The sequence below is a fragment of the Natrix helvetica genome, assembly GCF_964273705.1.
Source record: "Natrix helvetica genome assembly, chromosome: 1".
Lineage (NCBI taxonomy): Eukaryota > Metazoa > Chordata > Lepidosauria > Squamata > Natricidae > Natrix > Natrix helvetica.
The window spans coordinates 118,347,746-118,375,133 of NC_138548.1; the positions used below are offsets into that span (position 1 = coordinate 118,347,746).

Below are 27,388 nucleotides of genomic sequence, written 5' to 3' on the forward strand. Positions count from 1 at the left end.
CCCCATTTCCTCCCCATCAGCTGGGACCCGGGAGGCAGATAATAGATGGGGCGGGGCCAGTCAGAGGTATTTACCAGTTCTCCAAAGTACTCAAAATTTCTGCTACCGGTTCTCCGGTTCTCAAAACCTGCTGAATACCAGCTCTGATTAAGGGCCACCTGAAGGTTTATCTGTCTCATCAGGTACACCAGAATCGTACAAATGGGTGTGGAGCCTTATTGGAACTGTTGAAAGGACTGTGTTATAGATTGGAGATAGATGATGTCACATCCTTCCATCTCTGTTGAGAGAGGGATGTTCAATTTTGACATATATGGCCTCTTTGACCCCCTCTTTCAAGCCAGCGGTCATCTCTGTTCAAAATGTGGGCTTTGCTGTCTTCAAAAGAGTTCCTTTGTCTTTCAAATGCATATGGACTGCTGAATCTAGTTATGATGGGGTTTTTCCCCCCCTACGTTGTGCCCTAACTACTGTTTCACTCAATGATCAAGATTCAGTCCCAATTTTGTTTGTAAGGTGAGGACTGCCTAAAATAAAATAAATTTTCAAGGAATATACCTTCAAGTGTGCAAATGACACACTTGCCACATTTGAGAGGTCAGAATTATATAGTCACTTGGAACTATTTCAGTTGTACAATTTCAGTGCACTTTTTCATAGGTATATTTGACAGTGATATATTTCAACATTACTATTTACATCTCACTTCTCAAATTAATGCAAACTTTCATGAAAAAGCAAGATTTCTCAGATTTGGGGCTGCACAAAAGAAAAACTAAATGCTTCTATTTCTCCCTGAAATCAGTGGAAGTTTAAAATATTGCATCCAACTTTGTTAATGTACATTCTCATTGTACATGTTTTGACCCTATTGCCTCTTTTGCTTCATGTTCCAGACAGGTTTCGGTACTATTAGGCAGATCAGAACTAATGCTACAATAAGCTGTTTTTATTGGAACACAATAACAGACTCTTACAAGTTAGAATGTGCCCTCTCTCTTTATTGTCATGTGAATCAGGGAGAGGCTTGTCCGAGAGAATTTTTTAAGTTTGCTGCTTGTTCAAGTCTCGCCTATCTGACCTTGGCAGCAGCTCTTCCTCCTGCCCTTCAGGGCCATTTCCTGTTCCCTTTCCATCACAGCAGCCACAAAGCCTCCTTCCAATGTACATCCAGAGAAACCATACGGCTTCCATGAGGAAATAAGTAATTATGAGAAATAAAATAATAATAATTAGAAAATACACTTTGAGAAAACTCATTTTTTGATATTCTTTAAATAGGCTGTCTGGGACAAACTTGGTTATTTCATTAAGGGGTTTCTATAAGAGCTGATTTTTAACCTATTAGAAAACCTTTCCTGACAACCCTCACTTGTTTCCAGACTTCCCTCTTTTCTGCTCTCTTTTCCTTCATAAACATCCCATTTGTTACCTTCCAGTGAAAGACAGGTAGGAAAATGGGAGTAAGATACTCAGTAACCATTGCCTGTAAATGTCTCTTATTCAGGGAGCTATTTATTTAATTATACTTCAAACGTTTAAGGTCTCCCAATGCAGAGAGAATGACTATTCCCAGGGATAGTGATACTGTGGAAGTCCTGGTGTCAGATTTTCATTCTCAAGCCAGAGCAGTGAATCCTCTCAATTCTTTACCAGTACCAACCTATTGTTGGCTTATTGCCTGATCTGAGTTTCGGTATTGAGCAACTGCAAGATAAGGATGTAGTGTATTAGTGATAAGCCTCTGTCACAAGCTGCCAGAAAGATGTGTGTTTTGTCACTATAAGCAAATGAAAGCAGTTTCAGATTATGCCAATCTCCTTTCTGTATAGCCAGTAGAAATCCTCAACCTGTGGTATTCCAGGGATGGAGAGAAGGCAGAGATGAATCAATAGTGACTCTTTGAATCCCAGCTAAGTTTGTTCTCCAAAATAAACAATTTCAGCACAGCTGATATCGTATCACTATCGGCTGGGGAGGGCAACTTTTCAAAATACCATGACTCACACCGGTCGGCAGCCAGCTTCTCCTTCGTACTCGAAAAGCCGAACATCTTACTCTAGTCGATAAAACTTTGTCGGCCAATCGAAGGCGGAGAAGGGAGGCAACCCGCTTGCTCGGACTCGCCCAGTCCGCCCTCCCGATGGTGCTAAAAGCACAGTGTCAAGTTCCCCAAAGCCTCAATCCGGTGGAGATGGCTTCCCAGCAAGCAGAAACCGGGATCAGGCGGAGGAGGGAGGCTGATCCTGCGGCCGATCAGTCCGGCCCTTCGCGGTGGTTTACCTGGGAAGAGATCGGGCGGCGCACTGGCCAGGAAGACTCGTCACGGGAGCGCTGGCTGGTGATTGACAGGAAAGTCTATGACATCAGCCGGTTCCACAGGAGGCACCCGGGGGGCTCTCGGACTATCAGCTCGTACGCAGGGCAGGATGCCACGGTAAGGGGCGGGGCAGCTGACAGGCGAGGACTCGGTTGGCCAGTTTCTTTCGCTCCCGTAAAGTGTCACAGGGAATACCATAGTTTACGCAATTCCAATATTTGTAGCTATGGGCACGGCACTTAAATATCTTTTCCAAGGCTTCTGTGGTAGCTCTACTGAGTGCTAGTCAGATTTATTGATTGCCTGTTCCTTTACCGTCTCTTCACTGCCAATGTCATTGTACGTGGTTATAATTAGTTTAGTCTTCTTTCTATATTTAATTTTAATCCCATTTTCCACTCTGCTCCTTGACTTTTATCATGAAAACCTGCAGATTTTCTGTATATTCAGCTTCAGGGTAGGGCTATCAGCATAATACAGGCTGTTGATGTTTCTTCCTCCAATGTTAAAACCAGTTGCCCTTCATATGTATTCAGCATATAAGTTGAATATAAGGGTCAAGTACACAGCCTTGTACCCTTTTGCTAACCTGGAGTCAGTCTGTTTTGCCATGTTCTGCCTGTATTGTGGCTTCCTGACTTGTATGTAACTTTCTCATGAGGACGACAGATTCCCATTTTTCTGAACACTTTTCAAAATTCTTTCTATACTATATGAAGCCGATATTGACTTTCTTTTTGCTAGTATTTGGCTTTCTCAGTTATTTACAAAGCAATCCATTTATTCTGCTCTTTGCTCAGTTTGTGGAGCTACACTTTAAGAAAGGTCCAAAACAGTTGGAACAGGAGCCACAAAGAGAGAGTGAGGTGGTTGCTGAAGGAATTGTTAAACTGAACTCTTGAGCCTAGAGAAGAAAAGTCTTAAGTGGGACTGAGTAAACAGGCTTAATGTGGAGGAACCAAGTGTTGTGTGAGAATGGAACCACTGATTGAGGGAACGATTGATGTAGGAGACATCCCACGCCCAAAATGGGGTCGGGGGACCACATGCACCCCCTCTGTGCTCTGTTTTGGCCTTGGAAGGCCTCCTGCGCCAATCTGGAAGCCAAAAAAGGGTACGAGGGCACCGTTTAAGCCCCCCAAACGCAATGCGAGCACCCCCCATGCACATACCCCACCCCCTGCGCATGCACACATGTGTTCCCTGCATGCACGGCAGAGACCCGAAGACCAGCTGGCCAAATAATCAATTTGTAATTTTTCAATTAATCATACACAACTTTAACAAGGAGCAAGAAGTTCAGTCATGCAATACTATCCTATCTGTCTTTCCTTTTGCAAAGAGAGAAACTGGATCTATACCACATGATTATTTGAAGATGCACATACTTATACACCTTTTCGGTCAGTTGGGAAAACCAGTATCTGGCCTCTGTTAATACGGACTGCAAGTAGGAGCTCAGAAAACAAAACATCCCCCCCCTGTCTCTCTCACACACAACAACAACCTGGATGTAGAAAATAAAAAGATAAGACATAAGTTATGTGTCCATGGGGTTGCAATGGGTTGGACATGATTTCCTCAACTAATCACAAAAATTGTCATGTAGCCAGTTTGGTGTAGTGATTGCGGCATCAGGCTAGATATTGGGAAATTGTGAATTCAAGTGCTGCCTTGTGCATGATGCTGACTGGATGATCTTAGGCTAATCACTTTATCTCAGCCCTAGGAAGGAAGCAGTGGCAACTTACTTCTGAAAAACCTTGCCAAGAAAAAATGCAGGGATTTGTCCATCGGTCCCTGAGAATTGGATATGACTGAACAGAAGAAAAAAATAATAATTTTATTGTCATTTAAAAAACAAGACTGCACTCAGTCGCTATAACCCACTTTCAAAGCACATTAGCCTATTTTTTACTGTTACCTTTTACTTACTTTTTAATTTTTAAAATATTTTTTGATAAGTATTTTCAGCATACTAGTAAAATCAAATACAAATGAAACTCAGAAAAATAAAAAAGAGAAGGAATTTTTTAAAAATGGAAGTGTCTAAAGGTTGAATAATGGCAACTGGAACAAACTTTGTTAATCTGAGATATTGAGTTGCTCATCCAAGCAACTTCATCAGTCAGAGTAAAAATTACCGGTAGTTAGGCAAAGTCAGAGAGTCGTTGGAACGTATCAACTCTTGCCGCATCAATTTCAGGTGTTTCTCCCTGAAATGAGTTGCAATATATATGTCAATGAAGGTTTAATTAACCAGGACAAAGTGATTAAAGGTTGAATTATGGAACTGGAACAAACTTTGTCAATCTGCCATGTTAAACTGAGATTTAGAGAGTCAAGATTCAAATGAAATGCGTTCAAGCACCTCCTGGGAATTATGTCTGTCATGCTTTGAATTGGAGAGAAGAAAGATAAGAATCAAATATAACCACTCAGCCTAAACATGTTTCTTCCAGGTTGACTTTAAATTGGTTCTTTATTACAATATTTTCCCCTTTTTTCTTTATGTTTTGGCTTTAGGATCCTTTTACAGCCTTTCACGTTGACAAGACCCTAGTAAGGAAGCACATGGCATCACTTTTGATTGGGGAATTGGCACCTGATCAGCCCAGCTTTGAACCCAGTAAAAATGTAAGTTTGGAGACAGAAAATTGAGGTAGTGGTTTATGGTGTTAATCTGCAAACCCTTAATTATTATTGGGTTGACTCAAAGATCACTTTTGTCATTAAAACTGATCTGCTATTAAGGTCAACAGAAGAGATTTTATAAGGTGCTCCTCAATCTTTCTGCATTGTCTCTTGGCATTTATAAAAACAGTAAAAGTCCATTTCCTTCAGCCGAGTTTAAATTATGAAGTGATCTTAATATCTGCCATTTCATTCCCTTCCACTTTCCACCTCATTGCCCTGAAGCCGCACTTGATTCTTCCCAAATATATCTTCACCATCCTCACACTTGGCCTCCTCTCATCTCCCTGTCTGCTTCCACTAAGCAAGCAAGACTCTAATCCACAGTGAGAGTAACATGGAGATAGCCCTGTTTGCTTCTTTAGGCTCCACAGATTCAAATTGAGTCCAAACAACCCCTCCCCCCATGATGACTGTTGTAGTCTCGAATGAGGAGACAGAGACGAATATAACGCAACGTTGTTTTATTAACAATAACTGACAGGAACAGCAAAACTAGTCGTCTGACAGCTATTTATACCAGGAGCTGTCAGACGACGAACCAATAGGGATGAAGTATTTCTCCTGCCGGCTGGCCGGTGCGCCTGGGCCAATCAGAGGAGCCCTATTCTCGACTGCCCTCTGCTGGCCAGGCTCACCGGTACACAACACCCCTTTCCCCTGGATTGCGCAGGCGTAATCGTCTAAGTACGACGGACGCCTGCGCACGCGCTGGGAGCGTCTCAAAGAAGATGGCGCCTCGCCCAGGGGAGGTGGAGTGTCGACTCCGCTCTTGTGGCGAACAGGCCTGGCAGCGTCCTGGATGGGTCTTCCTCCCGGCAATGCACCGACGGCCAATGGTAAGTGAGCCAGCGCACCGGGGGGGGGGGCTGTTGCGAGGTCGGAGCTAGTGGCGTGTGGACGGTCGAGCCGGCAGGCGGCGTCGTGAGGGCCTGGTTGCTTTTCTGCAGGTGTGTTGTGTTCTGGTCCCTCTGGTCGCCGACGCAACTGGCTTATATGCCGCCGCCAATGTCTGCCATCATCGAGGAGGACCCTGTAAGAACAGGGCCCCGTGATGTCAGTCACTTTGCCAGGTAGCCACTTCGGCTCGCCGGTGTAGTTGCGAGCGAATACCCCCTCACCCACCAGAAAAGACCTGGGAGGGGAAGGAATGATAGGAAAAGAAGGGTGGTAGAGAGGGTGGAAACGGTCTAGCAGGGAACGAATACGACGACCCAGCAATAGTTCTGCTGGGCTTTTGCCCGTGGCGGGGCAAGGGGTGGAGTGCTGGGAACGGAGGTAGGTGGAGATGCGGACTGGCCAGGGAAGGGTGGCCATACGGGCCAGGGCTTCTTTAGCGGAGCGAACCGCTCGTTCGGCCAGGCCGTTGCCCGCAGGGTGGTAGGGGGCAATCGGGGCATGTCGGATGCCCAGGGAGGCAAGGTAGGACTGGAATTCGGTAGAGGAAAATTGGGGACCGTTATCGGAAACGATAACGTCCGGAAGGCCATGGGTGTTAAATAGGGAGTCTAGGATGCGGATAGTGGCCGAAGAGGTTGAGCTGGGCATAGGAAACAGCTCAACCCACTTCGACCAGGCATCCACCAGGAGGAAAAAAAGGCGGCCCTCAATGGGCCCCATGAAGTCGACGTGGAGTCGGCTCCACGGGCCCATGGGGAGTTCCCACTCCCTAGGTGGGGAAGAAGGTGGCGCGGAGCGCACCTGCTGGCAAGGGGTGCAGCGTTGGACGTAGGCGGCGATGTCCGCATCCATGGACGGCCACCAGACATAGCCGCGGCCGAGGCTTTTCACCCGGACTATGCCAGGGTGGCCGTCATGGAGGCGAGACAGGACAGCTGGCCGCAGGGAAGAGGGGACAACCACGCGGTTTCCCCACAGGAGGCAATCCTGCATGATGGAAAGCTCCAGGCGGCGGCGGAAAAAAGGGGAGAGTTGGGGATCATTGGAGGCTGCAGACCAGCCCCGAGTGACAGCGGTCATGGCACGGTGCAGGATGGGGTCAGTTTGGGAGGCGTGAGCGATGTCCGAAACGGACATCGGTAGGGAGAGGTCGGCCAGGAGGTTAATAGAGTGGACAGGGGCTGGATCGGTGACAGGAAGAGGCAGAGGGCAGCGGCTCAACGCGTCAGCGTGCGCGATGTGGCCGCCAGGCCGGTAGGACAATGTGTAGGAATAGGACGATAGGAATTCTGCCCAACGGGACATGCGGGGGGAAAGAATGGGGGGCGTTGGACGGTCCCCCGCAATAATGCCTAGTAGGGGCTTGTGATCGGTGATCAGGGAGAAAGGGCGGCCATATAAGTAATAATGAAAACGTTTTACTCCCGCAACGGCAGCAAGAGCCTCCTTATCCAGCTGGCTGTAATTCCGCTCAGTTCTGGATAAGGTGCGGGAGTAAAAGGCTATGGGCGCTTCAGAGCCATCAGGGTAAGAATGGCTAAGAACAGCCCCGACCCCAAAGGGGGAAGCGTCGCAGGCCAGGGTTAGAGGTAAGCGCTCGTCATACTGGGCGAGGACTGGCGGGGCAGTGAGCGAGCGCTTGACAGCCGCGAGCGCCTGCGCTTCGCGGCTGGACCAGACCCATGGAGTGGAAGAGTCCAGCAAACGGTGAAGGGGTTCGGCCAGGGAAGCTTTGTGGGGAATAAAGGAGGAGTAGAAATTAAGGAGACCAAGGAAGGCTTGGAGCTCCACTTTGTTGGAAGGAGTGGGGGCGGAGAGAATGGCTTCGACCTTTGATGGGTCAGGGTGGATGCCGTTGGCATCGATCAGGAAGCCGAGGAAAGTGACAGAGGGAACGCCGAGCTGGCATTTTGAAGGTTTGAGGTGCAAGCCGGCGGAACGGAATTTTTGCAGGACGAGGCGTAGGGTTTTGATGAGTTCTAATTGGTTGGGGGCGGCAATTAGAACATCATCAAAATAGGGGGTGACCCCGGGAATGCCATGGAGCAACCGCTCCATGAGTCCCTGGAAAATGCCGGGGGCCACGCTCACGCCAAACTGAAGGCGGCGGCATTTGAAAGCGCCACGGTGCGTGACAATCGTCTGCGCAAGCGCGGTGGACTCGTCGACAGGCAGTTGCTGGTACGCCTGCGCGAGGTCCAGCTTTGCGAAGATGCGACCCTGGCCCAGAGTGTGCAGGACGTGCTGCACCACTGGCACAGGGTAGGGGTGTGATTGGAGGGCTTTGTTAAGTGTGGATTTGAAGTCCGCGCAGATCCTAATAGATCCGTCGGACTTCAAAGGCACGACTATGGGAGTCTCCCAGGGGGAGAAATCTACGGGTTCTAAAATGCCCTGGCCGATCAGTTTGTCCAGTTCGGCGTCGACTTTTGCTTTTAAAGCAAAGGGAAGTCGGCGGGCCTTCAGGCGTATTGGAGGAACTGAAGGGTCGAGGTTGAGGGAGATAGGAGAGCCGGTATAGCAGCCTAAAGAGGGGGAGAAAACATCGGAGAAGTCGGAAAGGAGGGAGGAGATGGAGGGCGGGGTAGCAGGAGGGAGGGGTGAAAGTGAGTTAACCCCAGCAATAGAAAGGCCGAGGGCCTTAAACCAGTCCAGTCCTAGAAGGGAGGCGAGGGGGTTTTTTACAATCAGCAAGGGAAGCTTTGCCTTGCGAGAACCGAAAGAGACGTGAAAGGGTCGGCAGCCCAGTAGGTCTATGACATTTCCCTGATAGTCGCGTAAGCGGCAATCAGGGGGTTGTAGATGGTGAAGTTTAACCCAAGGCAGTAAGGAGCTAAGGGTGGCCCATGACATTACGGATCGGGCCGACCCTGTGTCCACCTCCATAGGACAGGGCACCCCCTCAATGGAGATTTGGAGGTGCAGCTTACCTCGGCCCTCCAAAGTTGAGGAGGCCGAGTCTACAAGCCATTCAGGGTAGGCTTCAGCTGGGTCCCCCACGGAGAGGGAGTGCTGACGGCGGGAAGACACAGAAGGTGTCTGACGGGCCGGAGGAGGTTGCGGCAGAGGGTTGCGGCGGTTCTGTTGGCCGGAACGGCAAACTGCAGCGAGGTGGCCTTTCCTGCCGCATTGGTGGCAGAGGGCTTGCCGGAACCTGCACTGGGAGCGTTGGTGGCGGCCGCCACAACTGAGGCACTGACGTCCATCCCGGGTGGAGAGGGTTTGAAGGCGGTCGGCAGTTTGGTCCACCTCAGCGTGGAACGTAGAAGCGGTAGATGGAGCGTAGGCAGAAGAAGGTGCCGCGTAGGGAGAGGGCGGCAAGTAAGCGGCATGCGGGTGCTGACTGAGGTGGCTGAAATCCGGTGTGGATTGATCAGCCATTTCATAAGCCCTGGCATCATCGACCGCAATCTTTAAAGTTAACTCAGGTCGAGCTAGGATGCGGCGATGGAGTTTTATGTCTCGTAGCCCATAGATAAATTGTTCTAGCAGCGCGTCTTCCAAGTCACTGAATTCGCAGAGACTTGCCTCAGCGCGGAGAGCGGCCACGTACTGGGCAATGGTTTGGCCCTCCTTTTGAATGCACCGGCGGAAATATTGCCGCCGGGCGAAACGAGACGGGGTGGGCTCGTAGTGTTGCTTGAGGCGAGCCAGGAGTTCGTCCCAGGGCAGCGAATTGGCAGGATCGGGAGCAGCGAGAGCCCTCGCAGTGGCGAACATCTCCCTCCCGCAGTAGTTCAGGAAGATGCCGCGCTTTCGTTCCTGTGAGAGGCTGACGAGATCGTGGGCTATGAGGAAGCAGTCGAACCTCTCGAGAAAAGCTTCCCAAGCCTCAGCTTCTGGCCGGAACGGCGAAAAGGCAGCGGTAGAAGCCATTGGAGGCACGGTGTAGGGTTCCACGTCGCCCGTCCTCGTCGCCAGTGTTGTAGTCTCGAATGAGGAGACAGAGACGAATATAACGCAACGTTGTTTTATTAACAATAACTGACAGGAACAGCAAAACTAGTCGTCTGACAGCTATTTATACCAGGAGCTGTCAGACGACGAACCAATAGGGATGAAGTATTTCTCCCGCCGGCTGGCCGGTGCGCCTGGGCCAATCAGAGGAGCCCTATTCTCGACTGCCCTCTGCTGGCCAGGCTCACCGGTACACAACAATGACGCTTCTGTCATCTCAACAAGACATATCCAGCTAGTGTCCAATGTAGAGTGAATGTACTCAGTTTTATCCTTTTCATCCTCCAGATGTAGAGCAACCGCATTTTATGTCCCATCAGATGATTTTTGCGTGGGCAGAGCCCTCAAATAGCATTGATCATGCTTGGGAGTGTCCTGTGGTGGGACTTCAGGCCAATAGGTTTCTAATGATGTAACCTGCTGAAAGTTATTGAGTGGGCAGCTTATAAAGTGATTAAAGTAGGTAAATAGAGCCCCATTGAGTTCCATAAGTATTTAATCAGAAATAATAATTAATATTAATTCACAATATTAATTATGTATTTTAAAAATGTAATAAAATACTACATTTAAGTAAACATTAATGAAATTGATATATAGTACAAATATATTCTATAAATGAATGTAATGTGCCAATAGTTTACAATAAATATACAAATAAAAATAGTACTGAATAACACAACAGTCAGTGGTTAGTTTAAACTAGTAATTCTCCAATCATAGATTAGTATGTACATTAGAGGAATATATAAATTGGTGCTGCCTTGTGGACACTCAATAAAGCCATACATTACCAAACTATACCAAGCTATACCATGAAATCATATATATCTCTCCCTCCCACCCCCTCTTTCTGTTTCCCCATTAGTGCTTTTTGCCAAGATTATTAAATACAGATAGGCATTGATTTCTAGCGTCCCAAACATGAGCTCTAAGTTGTCTAGCAGTCACTAAGTAGAAAAATAGTATATTTATGCAACCATTTTTCATTTGTTTTCTTCCACATTTAATGTTTTTGAAAGAATATTAAAAGTTTGGAAGGAAAAGGATATTTGGAGGGCAATTACACCAAGAGTTCTTGATGTTAACTGTTGATGCCACTGGCTAGCTATGTTGTATCCATAAAGTCAAAACTCCTGCAAATTTTCTGAATTTTTTCCCATAGCAATTATTAATAGAAGATTTTCGGGAATTGCTGTCCACTGTTAAAAAGATGGGACTCTTCAAGCCAAACCTATTGTTCTTTTTCCTGATGCTTCTGCATATTTTAGTACTGGATGCTGCTGGCTGGTTTGTTTTGTGGTATTTTGGGATATCTATGACATCTTTTCTTATTGCCACAGTGCTGATGACCTTTGCTCAGGTAATATTCTTGCTTTTATTTTTAGCTAAAATTGCATTTTCCACTAGTTTGGCTTTCTACAGCAGACTGTCCTTCAACCAAATTAAAATAGTTTCTTTATAAAGAAAATAACACATATTTAGGTTGCATTCAATTACTTGGAGGAATAAGCTTTGAAGGAGACTAAGCAATTCAGTTAGATAAAAAGCCACTTCTGTTTTGCCCAACAGATGATTCTGTAGAAAAGAAGAGACATGGCAGCCATTTATCTTAGAAGACCTGCAAGGTCCTTTTAAATTCTATGTTCTATGATGCCATGTCATCTTATATCCCTCCCATTCTGAAGGACAGTAAGTAATGAAACTAGAATACAGCTTTAAAAAGCAGCCATGTATCCTCACTGTCTATCACAAAATATCAGATATGTTTGGGGAATATATTTGTGGTTGTATTGTAGAATTGGTTTCTTGTGCCTATCCTGTTTGGGATGCTTCTCTGGGTGGCTGCCCCTTTGATTAAATAAAAAAATCCTAGAATGAATGAATCTTTATTTTATCTATCCCAGCAGTTCTTGCATAGCGATTTCCATTGGATATAAGTTGTAGAATGAACAAAAGGTAGTCCTTCTGTGGTGAATCACCCTTTTCTTTTAGACTCAAGCAAGCTATCTACAACATGATTTGGGACATCTTTCAGTCTTCAGTAATCCAAAATGGAACCACCATTTTCATGAATTTGTAATGTGCCATTTAAAGGTAATTAAGGTATATTATTCTTAGAATATTCCATGGAATTGAAGGGAAAGAATATGGAATGTTGCAAATATACATGAAAAAGTTTCATGAGTATATATCAAATGTGTTGTGTTATTTATAACAGAGGTGCCACATGGGCTTCTCATCAAAGAACATAGAGAGTTTTCTTATGTTAAATCATACCACTTGTTTGTCTATCATTATTAACTGCAGACCAAGAGTGGAATTTCACTTATAATAAACAAGATGAATGCGCAAATTAACCAAAAGCCAATCCCAATTTAAGATCCAAAGGTGGCAAGACTTGATTCATATAGGAGATCTGAGATCAAGATCATGTTAAATAAATTCAAGAAAGTTGGGTTTTTGACTCGAATGGGAAAGCATCAAAATGTCTATAACCGTTTCATTTGGGGTACAGAATAAAATGAAAATAACATAGTAGATACCTTTGAGGGTATCAACACCAGGCATGAGATCCTCTTACCTCTGCTACTGGTTTTGAACTGGGAGTGTGCGCTTGTGCGCGGCATATCTGCATATGTGGAGAACCTCTGTGCATGTGCAGAGTGTCTGTGATGACGTCTGGGCAGGTGGGTGGAGCCTCCTGCTACTGATTCACCCAAATGGCGAACTGGTAGAATGCCATCTCTGATCAACACTGCAAAGTTTGGATGAGTACGTAGACTGAAAGAGTTCTATAGAATTCTGATATAAATGTTGAAACATTCCTCTTCTACTGTTTTAAGGCAGCAATAATAAGAATGAAAAAAGAGTAGCACCGTCTCTTAGTTGTCCAACAAAGAGTCTATACAGCAGTCATACTGAAGTAAAACAGAAAACATTCTAATCAAATTTAACTAGAAAAAGCAGGTTGTGTGCTATTGTGATTACTTTTTTTAAAGACTGAAGGATGTTTCTATATGAGAAAGAGAGGCAGAGTTGGGGGATGCAGAGTCAAGAGAGGAATCATCCTGAAGTTATGTCTCCACAAGCAGTCCAAGTCCAGCTATCTTTGAATTCCATTAACTCTTGTCCAGTGCCAATTTAGTGTGGACCATAGGGTCAATATGGCATGGAAAAAACAGTGCTTTAAAAGTAGACATTCCTTTCCGCAAGTTTATAACTAACGTAATTGGTTTCAGAGGTACCAGAGTTTTGTATATTTGGATCCTAATACTGTCCATCCAACCAAAAGTGCTGTATAGGTATATTCCAAGGTTGCCTAATTTGGAAAATTTACTCTAATTATTAGCTTTCAGTATTTAATACATTTTGAGAGCATTCACCTATTCCCCAAAGAGTAAGATTTAATGATATCCATCTATTGATATCTGAAGAAACATCCCTCCAACAATTTTGTTTATATTACATGTTGTATCCTTTGGTGTATATACATACATACATACATACATACATACATACATACATACATACATACATACATATGTGTATGTCAAATATTTAATGGATTCAGTCTAAATATGGAATTGATATTTAGTGATGGGTAACCCAATTTTTGCCTATTAATATCAATTCTGATTTGGACAATAGAATATTCTGTTATTTTGCATCAATACTAAAGCAACAGTATGAGATTTCAAAATAAAAAAAGGAATGTGGGCATTTGTATTCAACTGAGTTATGTAGTACTCCATAGATATTTCTCTGTTGTCTAATAACACAAACCAAAAATCATTAAAATTGATTACTAAATATTGATTGAAGTTAATTAATGCTGACTTTAAAAAGTAAGGGGGAAACTGGACATCCGTGTCTAGTTTCTCTAAATTATGGAAAACTGGAGAAAATGTCATTAAAATTTTACTTTAGTAATAGATATAATATTCTTAATCCATTTTATGAATTCCAAGGGATTTTCAAATCTATTTAACACTAGCTGATAACCTGGCATTCCCTGGGTATTTATTTACAACCAATACCCCTTACCAGAGGAAGCCCCCTCATGGAGTACTGTGAAGTTGTTACCATGGCAACTGCACTGTGCTGTACAGTAGATGCCATTTTAAGGCACAACAGGCTGTATCTTAACAGAACTTGAATCCAAAAAGCACACTACCACTTTCAAAAGTACTGTGATTTGACACTATAGATATAATTCATTCCTTTTCATTTTAGCAGCCCGGGGGTTCCAGAGTGATGCTGGAATACACACAGAGAGACACAGACACACATACACTGAGGGGGTGTTGGGGTGTCTTACCCCATAGACTTTCCAGACAGAAAGTCATCTGTATATTAAGTTTGGTTGAAATTGCTAAAGGCATTCCAGAGTTATGCTGGAACATACACACACAGGCATAAAGGTATGTATGTATGTATGTATGTATGTATGTATGTATGTATGTATGTATGTATGTATATATGTAGATAGATAGATAGATAAATAGATAGATAGATAGACAGACAGATAGACAGACAGACAGACAGACAGACAGATAATGAACATGAATTGTTTGTGTATTTTATCAAAAGTTTTTCAGCATCTAATAATGAGATTACAAGTTGACCTTTATTTTAAGTCTATTATATCTACAGTAAACCGTATATCATCTAATGCATGCCTAGTTTTTTTACCCTGCTTGAACATTCTTAATAACAAATGGTATCATTTTGCTATAATCTGTTTCCTAGCACTGCTATTAAAATCTTTGTATCAACATTATCAGTGAAATTAGATGAGCATATCAGGTGTTATTTCCACCTGCTTTTGTTTGATTAAATGCCAGTGATAAAATTCCCTGATCAATAAGCCTGATTAAATGCCAATGACAAAGGAAGGAAAATACTGGACCCAAAGCTAATAGGGACTATACTACAGGTGAGTTGAAGAAAAATAAGAATAAATTGGTATAGAAGCAAGAAAAAGCAAGACTCATTAAAAGAGAGACAGAGCAGAATAGATGTAGGTCTCTATTTTATTTTCTGTTTGTCCCCACAGGTGAATCTCTCTAAATACACAAATAGCAGAGCAGCACCTCTTCCAGTGCTTTGACAGGCAGGGTTTTGAAAGGTGATAAAACTCATTTGCACCTACTCATGTTAATATCAGGGAACTCATTACAGTACTCAAAATTTCCCCCAGTTTTGTCCACATATGCAATGAATGCTTGAGATTCTTCAAAGCTAGAAAGTGCACTTAATTTTCAAACTGTTTTGAACCTCTCCAAGATAATTCAGAGTCAGCTGATTCAACATCTCAAAGTTATTTGAAAATCTGATTCAAAGGTTCAATGGAATCTCCCCTTATTACCTCTTCAAAGCAGAGCACTAAATAGTCAAGCAATCTTTTACAAGAGCCTGAATACTTTCTTTCCTTCTTCCTCTACAGGGGCTTTCAGCTAATTGGTGGTCTTTGCACCATTCCCAGCATCATGCTAAAACCAACTGTATTGAGAAGGACCCAGATATTTCATTTCATCCCTTTATTTTGTCGTTAGGGGAAACTCTTTCTTTGGAGGTAAGAAGCAACTGCTTAGATGAGAACAGATTTTACTGAACCCTGGCCATTCTCCTTTCAGATCAGCATTCAGAACAGCAACTGTTAAGCCATTTCATTGTCAATTTGTTAGAGTTGAACACAGTCTACTGGGTTTATTATTTATATTTATTAGCAGCGTTTGATAAGACAGATCTCATTGAGATAGTAGATTAGTAGGGTTGGACAAAATGTTCACCCAAGGTGGCCATAACAAAAGTGTATTTCTCTATATGGACCAAAGGTGGTATCCAGGAAGTTCTGACAGGTTCTGGAGAACCGGCAGTGGAAATTTTGAGAGAGGGGATGGAATGGGGATTTTGCAGTATCCTTTCCCCTGCCATGCCCACAAAGCCATGACCACAGAACCGGTAGTAAAAAAGTTTGAATCCCACCACTGATAATGGACCCCTGCTTTCTAAGGCTGGGTGGCATTGTCCAAGGAGAGACTAGAACTCACAATCTTGCAATTTCCAGCCTGATGCCTTAAAACTGGTTCTCCTATGGTAGCTCATAGCTATAGTTGAATATTATGAACTGGATTATTGAGGGAATTATCTCATGGGATTGACTGAACAATCATGTACAAAAGGATTCTGAGGAAAGCAGCAAGTTTTTATGGCCATGTGATCGCAATCCCAAGAAGGTGACTTAGGAAAGCAAAGTAACAGATTGTCTTCCTGTCCAAAAATCCTGGTAGCTCTGATAGGAATAGGATAGATTAAAAGACGGAGGGTGGTATGGAGCTTAAGCATCTCTTTGTTTGTTCCCTTTTGCTCTTTCTCTGGTTAATGTTATGGATTGGACTGACTATTGTGTGAATTATCTCAGTGGATTGTTTCAGATTTGATAAGCATATTCTGCCTTGGCTGTTACTTCAAACAAAGAAAATATAGAATTACTTATGCCTCACAAGCAGAAATACTGGTAGAAAATGTTCTATCTCTGATGGTTGTGAGGTTTTGGGGATGTGGCAGTCAGTAAAAATATCAAAATGGAGAAGCTGCCTATTTAGCTGAGATTCTGGATTCCCTATTTATTGTTAATTCACCTCTTCTGAAACCAGTCGGGACATTTATTTTGGTGGCTATAGGATGGTGTGGCTGAAGAGCTGATATTGGGACAATGGAACACTTTGAACCCATCAGATCCAGGTCCATCAGTAATACTTTCCTTTGGGGCCTTCTACTAATGGGAAGATTAGTAAAAGTTTATCTAGTGTTTCTGCTTACAGAAGGGACAGCTTCCTTTCCTGACTAAGAAATCTAAGTTTAAGTCTGTTCTTTCTGTATTTCTATTGGAGGGCTTAATTTTAAAAGCTATCTCGCTCTACCATGTGTTTCTACACCTGGAAATTTTGAAAATAAAGACTGCAATCTATTCGAACTACCACAATTACAATTTATTATTGTGACAGCTATGTACATCTCACTTTTTTTTTTGCTTTTTTCCTGCCTGAGAATTTATTTCATAGAGCAGATAAAAAGGAAGTTATAGAAATGGAGCCTTAAGTTATAATTACCTATTGAAAGTTATTTGCTTTTTTCATGCCTTTCTTTTGCAGTTGGGTTTGCAGAAAAAGAAATACATGCCTTATAACTATCAGCATCAATATTTTTTCTTCAGTGAGTACCGTATCTTTTCTCCCCCTACCTCCTGTTAAACTCCAAATGAACTTTTTCTTCTGTCAAAAAAACAACTTTCACATCATCTTTGGACTCTTATCTTTTCAACCATGAGCTCATGGGCAGGTTATATATATGCATTGTACATAATCCCCAGCACAGTTTAGATTAATGACAACTCTTATTAAGATAAATGATAATGATAAGATAAAGAGGAGGAGGGAAGGCTAAGAGCAGTAGTAGCAACTACAGAACATTGCAGAGAATGAGGAGGAAATCTTTCCTTTCTGAGAACACACAGATTCCCATGAGTTTAATCTACATATTTAAGGTGGAGGGAGGCATCCTGATTCTCAGTCCATACCTTCAGAAACAGACTATGCCTAAACAGTGCAAACAGAGAAATGCCAACCTGGAGAGGGTATTGCACTTTCTCATGCAACTGCTCAATTATTTGATGCTCTATAGACACAACTGAGGAGCATCATAAATCAAATTACAGTGGAAAAAAATTGCCATGGAAGAGAGACAGGAACATAATGGAGAATATAGTCCAACCTCTTCACCAGCAGTTGTTTTTCTTTTTGAAACTGCTTTATTGATAAGATCATAAATGGTGCCTGCTGGATCTAATCCTTGGCCCATCAAGTTCAGCAGTCCATTCTCACAATAACCAACCAAGGAAATCCACTGGTCTTCCTTCAGATGCCTTCAGAAGCTACCACACTGCCATCCAAGCTAATAACCATTGAATCTCATTAACGCTATGACTTGGTCCATCCTTTCTTGAAGCCAGTCAAGCTGGTGGGCACCACAACTAACTGCTTACAGCAGGTCATAGGGAATGTCTATCAGAAGTTTTTTTTAATAAAAAAACCTCTCTCCAATTAGAATAAGTGTTGAATCTGAGTCTCAAGAAGCAGTAACGTGTTGGAGTCTGAAAAAGTTAAAAAAAACCTTCCTATAAGGCAGCGATGGTGAACCTTTTTTGGCTCGCGTGCCACAAGTGGGGGGAGCGCAGGGGGGTCGTGTGCAGGTGTGCCGCACTCTTAATGCAACTCCTCGGAGGGTCGTTTTAAGCACTCTGAAGGCTTCAGGGAAGCCTCCGGATGGTCCCTGAAGCCTTCGGAACGCTTAAAATGACCCTCCGAGCAACCCAGAAGTCACTTCCGGTTTGCTCGGAGGGTGGTTTTAAGCTTTCCGAAGGCTTCAGGAAATCCTCCGGATGGCCCCTGAAGCCACCGGGGGGGCGGGGAGGCTCTTTTTGCCGTCCCCGGGCTCCAATAAAGCCTCTGGAGCCTGGGGAAGGTGAAAAATAGCTTTTAAAAAGGTGAACTCAGCTGGCCAGCGCGCGCATGCGCGCTGGCCAGCTGACAGGGCAGCACCTCGCGTGCCCTGACAAATTGCTACGCGTGCCACTTGTGGCACGCGTGTCATAGGTTCGCCATCACTGCTATAAGGGTTAGGGAGATATTTTATTTTGAAAAAAACCCAAGATATAAAAGCAAAATGTGTAACTTTGAGGTGTAAGCGTGTATTCTATTGCCTCTACTTTACATTTTATTCTATTACTATTTCTATATTGTTACATTAATTACAATTATTATAATGATTACAATTAATATATTCTATTACAATATCATATTTTGTGGTACTATTATATAATAATGTTTTCTTCTTACAAACACTGTTCTCCCTTAATTCCTGTCTCTGGAATATCTTCTCCTTTTCTTCTCTGCTATTGGCCAACAAATAAAGTATTTGCAACTTTCCTTGTTGTGCCTCTATGCTTCTTTTCCTCTGGACTATTAATCCCTTCCCTCTTTTGAAGGGAAAATGCCTTTTATTCAGGTGATTCCAATAGAAAATAATATTTGTAGCTCGGGGTGGAACTGTGGGGTCCTTGGTGCTCCTTGTGGCCAGTAATTTTCTTGCAGACGTTTCATTACCCAATTAGGTAACATCATTGGTGCTAGAAGGTAGTTGGGTTTGCTCTCTTTATATATACTAGTAGCTTGGCCTGTCTCTAGTTTTTATATTGTTGTAAGTCACCCAGAATTGTATTTTACAAGATGGGCAGTTTTACAGGATGTCTCTTATGAATGAATATATAAACACTTGAGAGCTGGTCTCACTGGATTTACCAGGGCTTTCCTCTAAATAAATCTGAATGGAGTAAGATAGTATTGTCCATTTATCACAAGGAATAAGAGAGCTTCCTTTAGCTCATTCAAGTGTATTTTAGTCAATTGGTTCTAATGGAGCCAGCACAAATAGTTTGAGTGGCACAATTCAAGTTTTGGAGTTGATTTATTTTTGATGATGAGATACTCAAGTACAATTATAATTGTTAAATAAAATGGTAAATACAGAACATTGAGGAATGTGGTTGTTGCTTCTTTTATGTATAGAAAGGACAGTTAATGGTTATATGCATCTTGTTTCCTTCTGCAGCATTGCCACTGATTATAGGGCCTACTCTTCAAGTTTACTCTTTGTACTTTATATTCCAACGCAAGCTCTGGAGGGTGAGTACACAAATAATCCCTACCAAATATTAAACAATACAATACTTAGACACCCCTCCCCTCATGGTTTGTTTCTAGGTTTAGAATTTTATTTCCTTAAAAGGATTTGAAAAGGCTAAATCATTTTAGGTGTATATAAAAGTTTGCATGGCGATATTGTTAATGGGAAAGTCAATGTCACCCAATTCCAAAATGCTTCCAGATGAACTATTGCTGGCTATCAAAAGGCCTTTTATGAAGAAGGCATTCAATTTTTTCTTGGGAAAACAAACATATAGAAGGCATGTTGGGAAAACATTAGAGGTAACTGGACAATAACATTGATTGAACTAAGAATGTACAAGAATTACAGTCTAGTTTTCTGAAGTAATGATTATGAGGGCTTTGATTAAAAAATGATTTATGGTGGCTTGAATACAACTATAAAGTTATGGTTCATCTTTTAAAGAAAAATATCTAGAGGGATTGGAAATGGGGTTGAACTTACTTTTTTCTAATATAGAAGATGGGAGACAAGACTTTTCCAACCTTGCTTAAAATGGGAATTTGCCATGAACTCTTGTCAAGTACACAAATTAAAAATGGTTGGAATTTTGTGGGATAATCAAAGCTAATAAAATCCCTACATTCTCACCTGATATCACATAAACATGTCAGTTATTGAAAATAATATTGTTTATGCGCTCAAACAGGTCCATACGCAGAGCAACACTGGTGCTTAAAACACACCTGGTCTCTTGTATTGATAATCACTACATAAAAAGTTTGTCTTCCCTGATTAATTAAAAAAAACCTAATAACAACATGCAAAGAAACTTCTATCCATCTCTATCACTTTCTGGAATGACATGAGCTCAAAATATTGTACTTTAAAGAAAACCAAGCATATGCAATCTTGTCTAGTGAATTTTTCTATGGCTCTTTTCAGTCAGTTAAATCTGTCAATCCATTAAAAAAGAACTCAGGGTAGAACTGGTTCTGTCAAAATGGGCAGTAACAGAGCAGAGTTTCCAGAAGATATACATCTGGATCTGAGTAAGATGCCATGTAGGGTGTCTACTTGGGGCAAGGAAAGATGCTATTCTAATCTCCATTCCTTCTCTTCTCTTCTACAGGAAATGACATGGACTCTGGCATATTTTATCCGATTCTTTATTACCTTCAACCCCATATTGGGATTCAAGGGTGTTTTGGGATACCTCCTTCTTTTGAAGTACTGTTCATCTTATGTACTATTTTCTTTGTGTTTCACTATCCCTTCCCAGACCCTGACTATTCTCTAGATCTAGATTCTCTAGATCAGCGATGGCGAACCTTTTTTTGGCTCAAGTGCCATTAGTGGGTGGGGTGGGGAAACGCAGGGGGGTCGTGCGCGGGTGTGCCTCCGGTTTGCACATAGGGTGGTTTTCAGTCCTCTAGAGGCTTCAGGGAAGCCTCTTGAAAGTCCCTGAAGCCTCCGGAGGGCTTAAACCGACCCTATGAGAAAACCGGAAGTCCGTTCCTGAACTTCCTGTTTGCCCATAGGGCCCGTTTTTTGCACTCCGGAGGGAAGCTCCTGAAGCCTCTGGAGGGCCTCGGTGTGGAGGGCCGGAGAGCCTCTTTTTGCCCTCCCCAGGCTCCTATAAAGCTTTAAAATGGCTTTTAAAAAGGCTGAATTCAGCTGGCCAGCGGGGGCATGCACGCTGTCCAGCTGACAGGGCAACGCCTCCGGTACACTGAGAAAGGGCTCCGCCTGCCACCTGTGGCACACATGCCATAGTTCTGCCATCCCGGCTCTAGATTATCCTTCTCCTAACTTCCATATGTGTGGGCTTCGGTTCTACCATTTCCATTATAATAGCTATCTGGAATAAAGCCAAGCCACTCTGTAGTCTCCATTTGGGATCAGTTTCCATGGTATCTGGTCAACCTTCCAAATTTGTCCACTAACTCAGAAAGATTGGGGGTCCTGGTCTTTGGTTTGAATCTGACTCATTGTCACTGGAGGAGTGTTAGAAATGTATTGATTTCCATAGAAAGGCATCATTAGGTCTAGTAAATGACTTGCATTCTAAGCCTAACAAACAAACGAATAAATTTTTCCCACTATTCTACTTAAAAGGCTTGTTTGTGTAGATATAGTTTCACTTTGCCTAATTTGCCTGACTTTGCCTCATTTCTGTCTCTCAGTGTTCTTGAGAGTATTATATTGACATGGTTAACACAGATGAGTCATCTTCCTATGCCCATCGATCATGATAAAAACATGGATTGGTTCTCTACACAGGTAAGAGAGATCTGGGAGATAAAATTGATGGCTGTATATGATTAAACTTTAGCTTGTCTGCGTAATTTCATTATATGACTATAATTTAATTATTGCACTCTATTCTGTTTATATTTTAAATTGTGGTTTATTTTAATCTCATTTGAAACTGTAGTTTTTGTCTCTGGAACTTAGTACTTTGATATGGCCCAAGTGCTAATCAATAAAGATTGATTGATTGACAATAATTCACAGATCCATAATTATAAATTATAATTTGCACATGTGAAACTGGATTCCTTTTCGGATGTTATTTTTACCTATTATTATTGTTTCTTTTACAGTGCTTTTCCTATCATAGAAAAGTTTGAAGTGTGTTTAGAAATGCTATGCCTTTTCTTATAGATTATGATTGCCCTTGCTTTTGTTTGGACTTTATAAAAATGGAAATGAGATGAGTAGAACAAATATTCTTTGACCTCATTTTAAGATAATAGTGCTAACTGAAAGAGAAACTGGCCAATGCAGGAAAATTTTCCATTCCCAGCATCTGGTTTTCATCTAGATCAGGATATTCTCCCCTCCCCCCAAGTTTTATTTATTTTATTTATTCAATCCAATTTTTATTAAACAGTGGGTTGTCTGGGTGCAATCACATTTAAACAATCATAATATTCGTCTTTGTTGTCACATTTATCTCCACTATTATCACATAATAGTAATATTGTAATAACATAGTGATGCAATAACAGTAATATTGGCATTATGTATTTTAACAACTCTTCTCTTTAATACTTATCTTTTAATATCTCTTCTTTTCTAACTTCTGTCTCTCTTATCTAGCAGTTAATAACATATAAGATTAAGTATATCCTATGTCAGAAAAGAAAAAAAGGAAATAAAAATGCCCCAAAAATGCATCTAAAAATAAGATTATTTATAATTTTGGATAACGTATTATATTGTCAAACGCAAAAGAAATCAATATATATATCCTATTGCTGTTAGTACAATCTTGCCAGCTTCTATCAACTTAGAGTTCACTATGAAAAGATGGCAGAGAAATAATTTCCTACAATTAATAACTTTATTTTAGATTTGCTATCATGTTCAATGAGAAAGAAAGAAAAAGAAAGAGGGAAAGGGGAGGAAAGAAAAAGAAAGGGAGAGGAAAAATAGAGAAAAACAGAAATGAGAGTGAGGGGGAGAGGAGTGAGAGAGACCCTATTCCCACAGAAAACACTGAGCCATGAAACCTGAGTAGGCTTGTCTGGAGGGGGGATGTCATGTGACTGAGTGGGAGTGATGTTGAGTTGGCCACACCCATGTTTTGTAGCTCCCAGTGTTTTCTTTTCTGTGGGAAACGGATCCAAATGGCTCTTTGAGTGTTTAAGATTGCCGACCCCTGTGCTACACCATGCTTCAAGACAAATTTTCATTTATTTGTAATTAGAAATAACTATTTCATAATATATAATTACATATTGTTTTTGATTAATCACTATGCTTTAATTATGTTCAATTTATAGCAATAAAAATACATCCTGCATATCAGATATTTACATTATGGTTCATAACAGTAGCAAAATTACAGTTACATAGTAGTAACAAAAATAATTTTATGGTTGGGAGTCACCACAACATAAGGAACTGTATTAAAGGCATTAGGAAGATTGAGAACCACTGATCTACAGGGAAAGATGTTAAAAGCTGAGATGTTGAATTCTTCTTTTATCTTTTAAGCAATTTCTATTATTCCACAATTCCAGTTGCTCAATTATACAGCCACTAGTGTCTGTATCCAATCAAAGAGCTACAGTGTTTACAGCTTACAGTATTTCCACTCTCTTTCTCTGTAAATTTTTCAGTAAACAAATTCCAGGTACAGACAATTTATTTAATTCTTATGATAGTCTTGTAACATTGTTTCCAATATACCGTTCAGGATTAATTTCTAATCCACACTTTCTTCCCTCTACTTTTTCACACTTCCCCCTCTGGGTTTTGCTCTGGCCAGAAGATGTCGCTGTTGCACTGTTTCTCTTCTACTTCTCTTCCTTAGTTTCCTTTGTTTACACCATATTCTTTTAAAGTTCTGGAACCAAATTTTAACCCAAATAAGAGTTTATTAAATCCTTAGATGGCCACTCTGCTTTTCTTCTTTTGGCATTTAGAGTATCCAAATAATCAAACAATATATCTTATTTTGGATCTCTTTCAGCTCTGTGCTTATCTGCCACTGTTTCAGGGGGTGGAGGCTTGACAAAACTACCCCCTTCTTTTTCAGCCCCACTGTTGATCAATCTTTTCTAGAAAGGGGCATTTCTGACATAAGTTTTAAAAAACCACAATCTCCTCACACAGCCACCACACTGTTCTTCAATATCACTCCTGCACAAATTTTACTGTCCCAGTTGCCCCACCTTCGTGACTGCCCAAAAATGGCAGTTGCCCCTGCTGTCATTCGGGAGAGCTTGCTTTGCAGCTAATGAGGAAATTGTAAGTTTCTCATGGTCAGCAAAGAGCCTTTCCTTCCTTCACTGTCCCTCCAGGATAGCTATAAGGTCTCCCATCAGCATTTACCGGTTGGATTTCATGGGGCTCAGCAGAGCCTCGCTATTTTCCAGCCGTTTTCACCATGATGTCAACTGTTCCAGGACATTCTTTTTAGAAAAGGAGGCCTGTGAGTTCAAATCATACCAGACAACTTGGTTCAGTCTGGAATAAGTAAGGGGAAGCTTTGAAAATTACTATTGAAAAGAAATGTTTCACAAAATGAAAAATAAGTATATTACTAGAATTCTATTTTAATTGTCCATATTTTCAAAGCTGTACTCTGGTGACTATCAGATTTGATAACAAATGAGTATTTAAACTCTACTATTAGGGTAATATAATTTAAGATTTCCAAAATTCAATATGTTTTTCTAGAAATAAATACAGACCAATACATACAAACAAACCAACATGAATATAAATATAAATCATGGACAAATATAAATATATATTGTGGACATTTGCTTGATCTTCCTTCATTCACAGCATGTCTGGACTAACATCTGTCTTTCTCTCTTCTCCCAGGTTCAGTCAACGTGCAATGTGAATCAATCTTTTTTGAATGACTGGGTAACGGGGCACCTGAATTTTCAAATTGAGCACCAGTGAGTACTGATTTAGGGCAATAAGATTTTAAGCTATCAGTGAGAAACTGCTTCATAGTTTGAATAAGGCAAAAAGATAGTAAAGTATCACAACTTCTTTGCCTTCCTTTCTGCCTATAGTCTCTTCCCTACGATGCCTCGGCACAACCTTTGGAAGGTGGCTCCTTTGGTGAAATCCATGTGTGCTAAACATGGTATTGAGTATCAGTCAAAACCTCTCTTCACTGGCTTTGCTGACATTGTGTAGTAAGTATCAGACTATCAGTTTAGAAGAGGAGTTGGGGATCTAGGAAATATACAACATATAAAGGTTAGCCCAACAGATCAAATGAATCAAATCAAATGAAGGATCTGCGTGGTTTTGCTCTCAAGAGTCGGGGAAAGGAGAACATGCAATTATATAGACATACTTATATACATGTGAATATGTCAACTAAGCAAAAGAGATCTGGTGTGCAAAGTATTAAACTGCTAATGAGAAGAAAGATTTTGGATGTAGCTCCTTTAAGAATAAAAATAAGCCTAGTAGTAGAAAGAGAGAGATGCTAGTCCTTAAGCATGTGTTCTATCACATGGAATTTTTATAAAATTATTTAGTATTAAATAATTAGTTATCAGTTAACATCAAACAGGCAATGGCAAACTATTTCCATATTGTTTGCATGAAAATTACACACCCAGATGGCCTCCTAAAGATAGGCAGACTCTGCCTTCTCCCTATCATCATGACTATGAAATTTGGGTGTTTAGATAAATTACTACTTTATGTAGACTTTATATAAGTCCATATAAAGCAGTGGTGAAATTCAATTTTTTTTACTACCGGTTCTGTGGGCATGGCTTGGTGGGCATAGCAAGGGAAAGATATTGCAAAATCTCCATTCCCACCCCACTCTGGGGTCAGCCAGAGACAGTACTTTCTGGTTCTCCAAACTACTCAAAATTTCCACTACCGGTTCTCCAGAACCTCCTGGATTTCACCCCTAATATAAAGCATACTGTCAGGACATGTCAAATACCTAAAAGGATAAGTATCACTCACTGAGAGATTTTTGTGCTACTCTTTCTGTCCTCAATTTACTGCACTTGAATTCACTTTTCTGCTTGAATCAGAGGCAAACTTTTTCTAAGTAGGACTTAACTCTCATGGCAAGGAAGAGAAACTTACTTTCTGTTATTTTCAGTTCCTTGAAGGTTGCGGGTGAAATATGGTTCAAAGCATATCATCTTGATCAGAAAACACAAAATCCTAAAATCTACATTCAACAAGGGTGAAGAGAGAAGATGGATCTGAGATGGAAATAGATAACCTAGAGTAATTTGTGAATGAAACAGAATGCTGGAGAGCCTTTTGGCTCAACTTTTGGCATGTTTCCTAATGAGTATTAGCATTGCAAGCAACACCCATCCCCTTTCCTGCTTCTGGGTCTTGGATGTATCATAAATAAATAAAGTTTCTTAATACTTTTCATTGAATTGCTTTGTTTCTGCTTTTTACATTTGACCTCTGTTTCGCACGTTGTGAAAATAAACTTATTGCCTGTTGCAGTGGATTCTGGATTATGATATGAGATAAAATTGCATCAGCAGATACAAAAAGCAGCTAAGAAATCAATCCATATTTCTTCTCTTTTGTTTTCATCATTTGGAGATTCCATGTTATTTACTTGATGTTTCTCTTACCCAGGGCTTCCAATACTGGGAGAAATCTACTAATTCTTCCACATTCATTAATAATAAGAGTAATGAAAAGGTATCTTGCACCACCAAACAAATAATATCACCAAGATGACCATGCACGTTTATATTTCTGTCCTTTTCTTCATTCTAGGGGCTGCTTCTTGGACTGGGAGGGTGACAGAGGTGGTAATCAGCAGGTTCTGAGCAGTTCTGGAGAACCGGTAGCAGAAATTTTGAGTAGTTCAGAGAACTGGTAAATACCACTTCTGACTGGCCCTGACCCCATCTATTCTCTGCCTCTCAAGTCCCAGTTTCCCCACTCCAGGGGAAGGTTACTGCAAAATCCCCATTTCCTCCCCATCAGCTGGGAGTCAGGAGGCAGATAATAGATGGGGGCGGGGCCAGTTAGAGGTATTTACCAGTTCTCCAATGTACTCAAAATTTCTGCTACTGGTTCTCCCAAACTGTTCAGAACCTGCTTAATACCAGCTCTGATTAAGGGCCACCTGGAGGTTTATCTGTCTCATCAGGGACACCTGCGTGGTACAAATGGGTGTGGAGCCTTATTGGAACTATTGAAAGGACTGTGCTATAGATTGGAGATAGATGATGTCATATCCCTCCCCCCCTGTTGAGAGAAGGATGTTCATTTTTGACATATATGGCCACTTTGAACCCCTCT

General features: G+C 41.7%; 1 protein-coding gene across 1 annotated transcript; it reads left to right on the plus strand.

Annotated features, from left to right (window-relative positions):
- Nucleotides 1-2,005: 2,005 nt before the first annotated feature.
- Nucleotides 2,006-26,497, plus strand: LOC309382946 (acyl-CoA (8-3)-desaturase-like). The gene is made up of 12 exons (XM_081934936.1): nt 2,006-2,437; nt 4,847-4,957; nt 11,037-11,234; nt 11,867-11,968; nt 15,321-15,449; nt 17,032-17,092; nt 19,547-19,620; nt 20,736-20,833; nt 21,790-21,886; nt 24,947-25,026; nt 25,147-25,272; nt 26,211-26,497. Exons 1-12 carry the CDS (start codon nt 2,144-2,146, stop codon nt 26,299-26,301), a joined length of 1,461 nt encoding a protein of 486 aa, XP_081791062.1. The 5' UTR covers nt 2,006-2,143; the 3' UTR covers nt 26,302-26,497.
- The last annotated feature ends 891 nt before the right edge of the window (nt 26,498-27,388 follow it).

Excerpts from the sequence above, each read along its gene's own strand:
- LOC309382946 (XM_081934936.1), top strand. The coding sequence starts at position 2,144 with ATGGTGCTAAAAGCACAGTGTCAAGTTCCCCAAAGCCTCAATCCGGTG. Across the intron at positions 2,438-4,846 it reads ACGCAGGGCAGGATGCCACG|GATCCTTTTACAGCCTTTCA; the intron begins GTAAGGGGCGGG and ends TTTTGGCTTTAG. Across the intron at positions 4,958-11,036 it reads GCTTTGAACCCAGTAAAAAT|CAATTATTAATAGAAGATTT; the intron begins GTAAGTTTGGAG and ends TTTTTCCCATAG.